An 11,673-nucleotide genomic window follows, 5' to 3' on the forward strand; every position below is an offset into this window, starting at 1 on the left:
TGGTTTAATTAAACCGTGTAACTAATATATTCACTTAAGATTACATAAAATTTATTTAATTACAATATAAAAAATAGAAGAAATAAATGTACGCTAAATTAAAAATTAAATCAAAATTGAAATTTAAAAAAATAAAAGATCCAAATTGCCAAAAAAAGACCAAAATTGCATATCAAGAATTAAAGAGGATCTAAAATTATAATTTATCCTTAAAAATAATCATTTGAATTCTTACTATTTTTTAGATTTGTAAGAATAAAAGCATGCATTAGGGGTTACAACAATTCTCACATCCTATTTAAAATTAACTTAACATCATTAATTTATTTATAACTCTGTTACTCACTATTAATATTATAAGGGATAAGTGAAAAATTGTGATTAATATTATAAGGTAATGAATTGTCCTTTGTCGTATGATATGGTGTACGAATGCATGGGAGAAGATGTGGTTTACTAGGTAATAAAGAAAGTAATTTACAATCTACCACTTCATAGCCAGGAACACGTTACTATTAGTGTGCATCGGTAAATGGAGAAAGAAATGAGAGAAGTTTGACATGAGGGCATGACAGCAACATTAACATATTTTCTTGGAATTTTGGGTATTCGAAATTGGGATCGCTTACTATATGATTAAAGATTAACCTTGCAAAAAAGTGAAAATTTTTCTACTTGTCGGAAGCATAAATAAGAAAATTGTGTACAAGGAAGAAGAGAATTGACAGACTTTATGTGGTGTTGCACTTTCATAAGTTGTGAGAGTTCTAATGCTCTGCTAATAATAAAATCGTAATTGATTTGAGCATGAAGAGCGAGCTCAAAATGTGGTCAAGAATCAGTTAAGTTGAAAACAAAATATACAATCTCAAGTATATTATGAACCAGATTGTACCTAATTACCTAAATAACACATTAAGCACTTACATTACATGGCACACTTATATGCATGTGCATGAAAATTGACATGTGTGTCTAATAAGCAGGGTCTGACAAGAATTTGAATAAAAACATCAACCTCGAGTATCAACCTCAACTTAAATTATAGCAAGAACATAAATAAAAGCAAACAACTTAGAATCTGTTTAGATAAAATGTTGGAAGAGATTTTAAGAGTTTATGGAAAAAGCCCTCTATATTTCTTGTCTCTTCTATATATATATATATATATACCGACTTATGCAACACAATAAAAATTAACCTAAAAATTAATCTTTGATTTTTTTCCCACCGATAAAGTTTCTTGACATGATTTACATATAACGACATCAAGCGTGTAATCAATAGAACATTATGAAATAATAGTTTCATTAATTCTCTCTAAGCATAAAAAATATGATTTGAATGTAAAAAAATAAGTGTCTTATTATTCCCATTATCTCAATGTCTATAGATAGATGTTAGAGCATATTATGTCCTTTCAGTGAAAAAATTTAACCATTTTCGTAACTCTTATAAATCTTATCATTTATCTATTAAATATTTTTGTTTTATTTATTATAATCATATTAATACAAAATATTTATCAATTTTATTAGTCATCACATTTCTCATTTTAATTATGTTTTTTAAATAAAACTCGAATCCAAAACCTTTTTTAAGGAAAGTGATAGAGGATGCATAAATAACTTATAAATAGTTAAATAAATAAATTTGTATAATTTAAATAATAAATAAATTAAATTCTCAACATTTATTATATATTTTAAACTACAAATTTTTTTCATATTTACATAATTAAATCCATGCTGAACTATATTTTATTTCTTGTTTAAATAATTAAACCCGTGCCAAGACATTATCCAGTGACTTGCGTTTCCTGGCTTTTTTCTTTGTTATGATTTGCGTTTCTTCATTGTTGTCTCCTCTAAGCATACTGACTTATGCAACACAGTGAAAAATTAACCTAAAACTGAAAACGAGGAGAGGTAGTCGGAGGAGTAATGAGGAGAGCCCAAACGCCGGAGACGTTGATCCTGCCACAGGAATTGATCAACCAAATGCTTTTGCGGTTGCCAGTCAAGTCTTTCTCCAATTCAAAACTGTGTGTAAGTCATGGCTTTTTCACATCTCTGATCCACAATTTGCATTTCACAGGTTTTTGTTCATCCTCAATTTCAATCCATATATTACTAGTTGGCATCATTTGGTTTTAGTCGGTTAAAGTTAGTTATTAATTTAGTTAATTACTCTTGTGACCAATTATATAATAATTTATTGATATTAATTATGCACAATGTATTCACATAAAGTTGATTTTTACTCAATTGAACATTATTTCAATATTAATCAGTTTTTTTCTTTTTTCATTTTTCTCTCTTCCACATTTAAAAATTGGTTTTGCTCAAATTTTAGGAAATTTTTTTGTCAAACTTTCGGTAGTTCAATAATGAAATTGATATTATATCTCTTTAATAATAAAATCTTATTGCACCTGTCACGTCCCTAGGATTGGTCATGACAATTTATTTTTTCATAAATACAACTAGGTGGAGTTCCATCCTCCACCCAAGGACACAAATGATATCACAAAACAAGATTTCTCACTTTAGATATTTATCAAACCAACCTATCATGATATCATGAGCCTTCTCTGCAGCCTTCACAGCTTTTGGATCTTTAGGGTCGTACCTCACAGTCCAACCATGTGAAACGTTAGGAAATATTTTTACAAAACTATCAACCTGCACAAAAAAGTGATCCTCAAGCGATAAAGTACAAGAGATATTCACGAAAATTAATAATGATCACAAAAAGAAACTACTTTGACAAATACAACACGGGGATAGATAAAAATTGTTGAATTAATTGCCAATTTTGATTGGTCCCATGCACAATTGTAAATGTGTTTGCAAAGTTTTTCCTAAGCATGGATAACAAGAACAAAAATGAGTAAAAGCTAACCAATTTTTTATGTCTGAAAAGAAAACAATGGTTCCCAAGAATGGTGCTAATTAAAACACAGGATAAATCACATTTTGATCTTGAATTATTTCCAATTCATATGCATGTCTGTTCCGATGTGGTGAAGCCAGAGAGATTAGAGATTGCGTTGTGTTAGGGTAAGCAACATTCAATAAATGCATTATTCTGCTGTTTACGCCTCCAATGCAAAGCTCATTAGCACATAGACACACTTTTCTCCTCACTTCAAAAGCCACATTTGTTATCCTTAGCGGAAATTAAAACTAAAAGGATCAGTTATGAGTCAGGTTTTAAAACTCAGAATAAAAGTATAATAACAAATGCTAACAAGTGCTAGACGGATTAATTCCTACTTGTCCCCAGTCCCCATCACCTAAATTAAGAAAGAGAAACGCAACATCTTGTAATTCACTGTGTGTGGTTACCAATTCCAACAAAATGATATCATAAGCAAATCATCAAGGTAATATAAAATGACAGTACATAACCACAAAAAGAAAATAAGATTCATCCGACCTTAGGTTTAGCATTTTGTAGGGCTTGCTTAAATTGTTTTATAAGCTTTGGAGGAGTAATTGTATCATTCTGACCTCCAAGTATAGCAATTGGAGTCTTAATACCTGAAAGTAAGATCAATAGAAACATCTCGGTCACTACTTGAAGAAATCCCCTTTTGATTGCTTCTTTATTTATCTTTATTTAACCATTCAAAAAAAGGTAAGCAAAAGAGTGTGTATCAACAAAACTCCCAATAAAATATATTCATAAGAATCAAAGCCAACAGGAAAGGAGATTTTTTGTTAAAAAAAAATCCAGACACACTATTGTCATTACAGGTTTTGCTCATCTTTCAAACAATAGTACCATTAATGATCTTGAAACTTTTAAATCATCCATATAGTGGGATGTGACAGTTGGGGACAAGGAGTTAATCCAAAACTTTTACCAAATCTATTTCCATATTAAAACCAAATATCAGGAAAATGTTTCTTTTTGCTTAAATTTCATAGGAAAACATTTTAATTATAAGCTTTTCCAAACTCAAAGTAAGTAAATACAAACATTTACTAATTGTAAGGATTATGATATAACAGTAGATGTCAACTTTAATAAGAAAAAGGAAAGACAAAGGGAAACACTTAATGGATAATATACAGAAACAATAACTGACAAAGAATATTATTTATAGCTTAGTGATGAATTGAAAATAGATTTGTCTTAACAAGCACTAGGTATTGGTAAGCCTGAAGACAAATATGACTATTTGGGAAGGGATGAACCTCTTCGTTAAAACATGTTTAAATTGATGCATGAAAATTGACAAGAAGCTATGGCATAATTTATAGTAATTTTTTTTTCCTTGGAAGATACTATGGGAACAATAAACAAGGAATATGTAAATTAATTGAAAACTCATACCACGGATGTCATCCACTTCGACATATGCTGGATGTAATAACACTGAAGCTTGGACATGTTTGGATTTCCCAAGGTCAGTAACAGTCTTACCTGAGAGAAAGAAGAAAACATATTGCATTCCGTGAGCTTATACCTAAGGTGAGCTGAAATTGCAAGATACACAGAGGGAAAGAGATCAAAACACCAAATAAGTGGAAGGCACTCACCGCCCCAACAAAAACCAGCAGCTCCAATAGCAGAAGCACCTTCCCTTTTTAAGGCTTCAATAACAGGTTTTGCTGTTTCAATACCTTTTTCCTACAAAATAAATATACATGCATCAGAATGTATTATAGTTTATTAACAAGTCACGATTTTTATACATCTGAATTGAAACAATTTACAATATCCAATTTACAAATCGGAAACCACCTGAAATGGTGGCAAGCCAGTCGCAAAAATGATAATAAAATTATAGAAGCCAGACATCTCAATCCTCTTGGAAAACCAGTTATGAAATTTCGAATAAGGAAACCAAAATTGAATTTAACAAACAAAAAAATCTTGCTTTAAAAATCATAAACAACCAAGTATGATTAAGTAAGAATTAACCGGTTCATGATCTTTTAACCAAACAGGTAAAGGCCTGTTCTCATTCTCAGGATCAAAAGGGTCCCCATTGAAGAAGTCGGGACAGACACAATAACACCCGTTTTTTCTTGCAACCTTGTCTGCCAAGTCCCTTCACAATGTATAACAAATAGCATTACTTATCAGGGGAAATTACATTTAGTATCATAGAGAGACAGAGAGAATAGGCAAAGAGAGAAAATCAGCAGAATGAAGCAGCCAATTCTCTAGGTGTATAACATACCAAAGCATAAATAAAATTGCAAGAGACAAAGAGACATCCCAATAGAAAAAGTAATTTATATAACAAATGCACCATCTTTGGAGATTAAAAGTCTAGCTATGATCTAACATTCTATATACAGTCTATGACAGTTATTTTTCATGAACACGACTCAATTAACCACACTTACATTTAGCTTTTGATCATTCCCCTCCCAAAATTAAAAATCTATCACCGCTAGCTGAAGCACATGAGCTGATGGTTTGCAGAGGACAAATTGGTTCAATTAAAATATAATGCAGAATATTCTTTTTGGCAAACTTTTAAATTCTCATAACTCATAAGCCTATATATGAATGAACATCAGTTTCCAAGGAAACATGGATTTGCTCGAGCAAATAAACAAAAGATAAAAATTTAGTAAATCAGACATAGAAAGTAAACATGAGAATTAACCATACCTAAAAAGTGTTGCATTGATCCCTGCAGGACAAATTGAGCATGTGAAGTTAATAAAAGAAGATATATTGGTTAAAGGTAATAATAATAATAACTGTTAAAAGAAGCAATAGATGCTCAAGCATTTCAAAATGAGTGTAACTGCTAAGTGACAGCAATACCGAATCATACAAGGATCAATCACAAGAGTAACCATCAACGATGTAATAAAATGATATAAGTTTATTCCAAAAATGTTTTTAATATTTTGAAGGCAATTATTTATTAAATTTTTTTGAAAGGATCGATACCAAAAATATCGGAGACCATAAAACAGACGAGCACGGAGAGAGGGGAACCAGTGACATAGGAATTAACACCAGCAATGTTGGTAACATAGCCAGCACCACTTGATGCATTCAGGGTTGCCGGGTTTGAGTAGCAATTTGTTCCTACCATTTTTCTTTCTCTCTTTTTCTTATGCTATGCTAACATTCCTGCTCCCTTTGGGTCTTTTATATATATAATCAATGTCGTGGCTCTGAACTATGCAAACTTTTTTTTTCTTTTTTAGCAGTATATACCTTTATTTTTTTTTAAAGGTGTGCATACCTTTAATAAACAATACTAATAATGTTTAATAAAATATTAATGAAATATCAATATATTTTGAATCTTAATGTTTTTCAAATAAACCAATTTTTTAAAATAGGAGTTTTGCTAACAAGTACTCTAAAAATATTAGTTAAAAAAATCAATAAATAAGTTTTTTTATAAACAAAAATACCATAGAAATTATAGTGATTTGTTGGCAATACACTCGTTGAAATTATGGTGATATGTTAGGCATTCCTTTCTAGATTTTTTTAAAAATTTCTTTAGTGTTTTAAAGATACTCGTTGAGATTCTTTAATTTTTTTTATTAACATCAACGTATGGTTGATTGTAATTTGAATTTGACTTCTATTAACTGAATAAATATGCAAAGTGAAAGGATTTTATTAAGCAAAAATAATATATAAATTGACAGTTTGGCACAGTCATATAATAATAAATTATTACTAACCCATTAGTGTTGGTCTAATGAAGGGAGAATTAGGTATTATGTATAATACTATTAAAAGTTCTAACCTCGGTATTATAATTATATACACACACAAAATTAAAAATTATTATGCACAAGAAATTTGTTTAATTAAATAATAACTATTTTTTAAAGTGATAACAACTACTTTCTTAAAATTCACATTAAATATTATTTTTAATTGACTGTTAAAATAAAAATGTTTATATTGACAATGTATTATATTTATTCACCTCTTGTGTTAAAACATTTTTATATATATTAGCATATATATTTTACAAGATAAGTGTTTATTTTATATATTTAAATTTATAATAAATAAATATTTTTAATATATAAATTTTGAGAATTTTTTTTATCGTCACGGATTTGATTCCTCTTACTGATCAAATACTAATAACTTAATAATTAATATTTGTCGATTAAAAAATAGAAAAAGAAGTAATATCATATGTAATTAATATAAAAAAGCTCACAAATAAAACTATAATTTGCTAAATAAAAATAATGGTTCAAATTGTTATGAGGAGCATTTAATCAATGTTTGAACCTAACTTGCATGTGAAAAAAGTAATAGTATTAATTAGGGGTGCGTAGAAGTTGGAATTAGTTTATTTTTTGTTTTTGCTCGAAACTTTTGTTCAGCAAAAAGTTATCCATTAATGGTGTGTAATTATGCATTATCAATCAATTAAGTAAACAAAGGTAGATTTAGTTGATTTGTCAGTATCTCAGTAAATTTCTCGAATTTAACTTTCCTAAACTTTTGTATAGAAAATAATATCATTTAATCATAAATTATTATGGATAATAATTGTTATAAATTTTATAATAATTATCTTAAAAATCATATTAATAATAATTTTATAATTGAATGTAAAAGTAAAATAATTTTTACAGTATGAGGGTAAGATCATTAATCTCTTTATTAACACTTGGATTCAACCCAATCAAAATCCAAAATATATAAGTCAAGATTGGATCAACTAGATTTTTTTAACATAATATATTAATCTTACTTTATGTATATTTCAATCCTATGAAAGAAATATAAAACTTAATTTAAGGTATATTTTACGATATATATATATATATATATATATATATATATATATATATATATATATATATATATATATATATATATATTAAAATAAATAATTGTATTATAAATATAATATCATGTTACATAGAATATTATTACTCTCATCTTATGATAAATATCGTGTTAGACAAAAAAAAAAATCTCAAAAGTAAGTGTTATTTTAACTTATCAGTATAATATTTTTTATTTATACTCTTAATAATATTATCAATGATGAGCAACAAAAACATTAAATAAATAAATGATTATAAGACTAATTTCTAAAATTGTTTTATTCTTTCGTATACTCCCTCTATCTTCAAACTATGTTGCTGATGCTTTAAGCATCTCCTTTGTTAGACCTTAGTTTCTTGCTTTTGCTGTTTTTTCTTTTGTTTTCATCCACCAATAAAAAAATACCACCGTCTCTATCATATTCTTTTAGTTGTTTTACCCTTCTATTTTTTTTTTTCAAAAACAACAGTCGTTTTATAGTTTCAAAGTCTAATGAATATTTTTTTTTACAAATATATGCTGATTTAATACCTGTTATTATTGGTTTAACTATCAAAGACGTATTAAATAATAACATTTTAGTTTAAATATAATATTTTTTAAGAAAATAATATTTTTGTTAAGTTTCTTAATTTTGTGTGTACTAATCTTATAAAATTAAAGAAAAAGAAAAGTTATATATTGATAGTGTAAAACATTTTATATCATCATCCAATTATAATTTATTTTATATAGTAATTTTATTAATTTTTATGATAATTATTTTAAAAATCATATTGATAATAAATTATGATTTAATGTTAGTGCAAGATCATTAAATTCTTGCAAGAATGAGATGAAGAAAGTAGTAAATAAAAAAGTTTTATTATTAATACACAAGTGTTTGAAAACATTACATAAAAACCAAGTTTCTTGACTATTTCAAATCACTCTCTTTTTATATTTATCTGTATACTTATTTTTAGATAACCTGTAACTTTGTTCTCTATATTTTTGTTCTCCCAGTTTTCAAAAATAAAAAATCTGGTCCTACCATTTAATTTAATGCTTTGGTGGTTAACGTTGACTTGCAACTAGCAAAATTTATCTTTTTTTTTTAAGGTAGCAAAATTTATCTTACGCGATTAATGTTATTTTTTTTTATGATCATGATTTTATTAGTTTATGTTTTGGTGTCATGTTTTTTTTATATGAAAATAAGAAAATAATAATAAAAATTATATTTTTAATAATTATTTATTAAATTGAATTATTCAATCATAAATAAATAAATTAAAAAATAATTATTATACTAAAATGCCACTTAAGTCACAATCAACGTTAGTATCTTAATGGTCAGCACATCAATTTAGATGGTAAGACAAAAAAATTATTTTTTAAATTGAATATTAAATGTTTTTAATAGGAAAACTAAAATTACTTAAAAAATAAAAAGATCAAAGTCATATTAAATGTCTCTAATTATTTTTTTAACATTTTATCTATTTTAGTCTATCATTTTTATATTTATTAGATTATAATAAATTTTTAAAAACATTATCAATAATTAAGAATAACATTATATCACAATATAAAATATATATCATAAATCCAAAATATAATATATACTTAAAAAAATTAGTTATTTTAAATTTAATTGTAATATAATTTTTATGTATAAAATATTTATCATAAATTTTAATTATAATATTATCTATATATTTTAAAATATTCATGTATTATATGTTGTACTATATATGTTTTAGTTATATATAAATAAACATTCTACATAGACTAAAATACTAGTTAATTATTCAAAATAATTTGTTGGTCTAAAATAATACTTCAAATTTGATTTGTTTAGCTAAATAATTAAAAAATAATGTAGCCCTTTGCTAAATAGCCAGACTTAGCCTTACGTAAGCCATTTCCGCCCTAGTCATAAATTGGCTTTTATATGCTAAATTATCAATTATATATTCTTGCTTATACTGATTTTTAATTGCATTGAAAATTTAGGGTGACTAGAAGCTATATTTTCTTTAAAGACAGTGTATAGAGGAACCTCCACTTTCAACAATATTAATTAACTGACAGTTTACAGAAATATTAAAAACTGTTTAATTACTAATGAGGACCCCCTAAGGATTAGCAATTAATGAACTAAAATTTAATAGTTTACATATAATTTCTCAATTTCAAAATATAGACAAACAAACTAATTTCATATAAAAATTATTGTGAGATTATAAATTGTTTACTTGTAGGGATATCTACATTCATGGGTGAAAATCACTCTATTAGACTAGTATGTAACTAGTAATTTAGCTTGTGTAATATATAGGATAAGTGTTTATGTTTGTATAATTAAAATTTATAATTATTAAATATTTTAAATGTATAATTATATTGTAATTAAATTTTATAAAAGATAAATATTTTTAAATATATAAATTATACTTTAATTTACTAAAAATAATTTATAATATTATGATATAAGGCTACTTTAAATTATTGATAGTTTATTTGAAATATTATTAAAATTTAACCCTCTATAATCTATATCTATAAAATAGAATTGAGAGCTTCACTCTCTCACATTTTATTTAATTTAAATTCCCTTATCTTTAAGTAAAGGAGAACCACACTATCTTACTATTTACTAGGTAAGTATTCTTCATTCTAAAAAAGTTCTCTCATGAAATCTCTCTTCTTTCTCCATAATCTCTCGATTTAAATTCTTTCATCTCTTTCCTGATTAAAACTAATAGTATTTTAACACGTACACAAGATAAATGTTCATTTCATATAACTAAAATTTAAAATCAATAAATATTCTCAATATATAAAAATATATTATAATTTAAATTCATAATAATATGTATTTTAAAATATAAATTATTTTTTAGATTTTTTATAAATACTTTATATTTTCATACAAGGTTATTTTTAACTATTGATTTTTAAAATAAAAAAGAAAATTCAATTTAAAAATAAAGACGAAAAGGATAGGTTAAAAGATTAAGGAAATTTTTTTAAAAAAAACTTTCATTTGAAAAAAACTCATAAAAACTTCATTGTTATTAAAGAATAGCTCCTTAAAGTATTTTCTTTCAAGACAACTATCTGATCTAATTTTTTATGTATAAAAGATTTCCTTCCCATCTCCAAGGGAATTTTGTTTGATTTCTTGGAGATAAATTATCCTTATCTCTTTGATTATGCTTAATGCTCAATTCAGGAAATTATATTTCATGTTCTTGTGTCTATTTTCATTTTTATTTTTTGACTATCACTATTATTTAAAATACATATTTATTAATTTGATTAAAAAATAGAAAATGTTAAAAAAAGGAAAAAAATTAGTTAACTATATAATTAATGATAATTTAACGAGTCTAATTTCTCATTAAATAAATTAATTTAATTAAAATTATTTTCCACAAAAAATATTAATAACTTTTGGAACAAATTACAATGGCATCATATGAGATTTTGTGTCATCGCATAAACTTTTTTTTTTTTTTTTTTTACTTTTACAACAACTTATCGTATAAGGAGACAACATATAATATTTTACAAATAAGTAAGTTAGTATAATGTATAAAAGGTATAAGTGTAATGTTTTTCATATAGTTAAAGAAATTAGTGTAAGTATAACAAAAATAAAGGAATTTTGTGTCAGTATAATTTACTTTTTTTTTTTCACAGTTTAACATGTTTTCACTATTTAATTTATATTTATATATAACTTAACTGTCTCCTTTTTTTTGCTAGGACAAAAGAATCATATAGAAATTTTGACATTGTTTTCCTTTGACACAGAAGGAAAAAATAACACATAATTTAAAGCCACGTCCCTTCCTTCCCTATTTTGATATTATGTATAACAAGGTT

The 11,673-nt window shown here is 25.6% G+C and overlaps 1 protein-coding gene across 1 annotated transcript; it reads right to left on the reverse strand.

The window, feature by feature from the left end:
• Positions 1-2,379: 2,379 nt before the first annotated feature.
• Positions 2,380-6,116, reverse strand: LOC114420123 (endo-1,3;1,4-beta-D-glucanase-like). Its single transcript, XM_028385990.1, has 7 exons — positions 5,926-6,116; positions 5,638-5,659; positions 4,936-5,065; positions 4,551-4,641; positions 4,345-4,434; positions 3,442-3,545; positions 2,380-2,684 (listed from the first exon to the last, which is right to left on the reverse strand). The coding sequence occupies exons 1-7, from the start codon at positions 6,071-6,073 to the stop codon at positions 2,544-2,546; spliced, it is 726 nt and encodes a 241-aa protein (XP_028241791.1). The 5' UTR covers positions 6,074-6,116; the 3' UTR covers positions 2,380-2,543.
• Between the last annotated feature and the right edge of the window lie 5,557 nt (positions 6,117-11,673).

This window comes from Glycine soja, chromosome 7 (genome assembly GCF_004193775.1).
Source record: "Glycine soja cultivar W05 chromosome 7, ASM419377v2, whole genome shotgun sequence".
NCBI classification, from domain to species: Eukaryota; Viridiplantae; Streptophyta; class Magnoliopsida; order Fabales; family Fabaceae; genus Glycine; species Glycine soja.

Coding starts and splice junctions, on each gene's coding strand:
- LOC114420123 (XM_028385990.1), bottom strand. CDS start 6,073: ATGGTAGGAACAAATTGCTACTCAAACCCGGCAACCCTGAATGCATCA. Junction 5,066..5,637: donor ATCAATGCAACACTTTTTAG/GTATGGTTAATT, acceptor TACATTGTGAAG/GGACTTGGCAGACAAGGTTG. Junction 4,642..4,935: donor GGTTAAAAGATCATGAACCG/GTTAATTCTTAC, acceptor TTTATTTTGTAG/GAAAAAGGTATTGAAACAGC.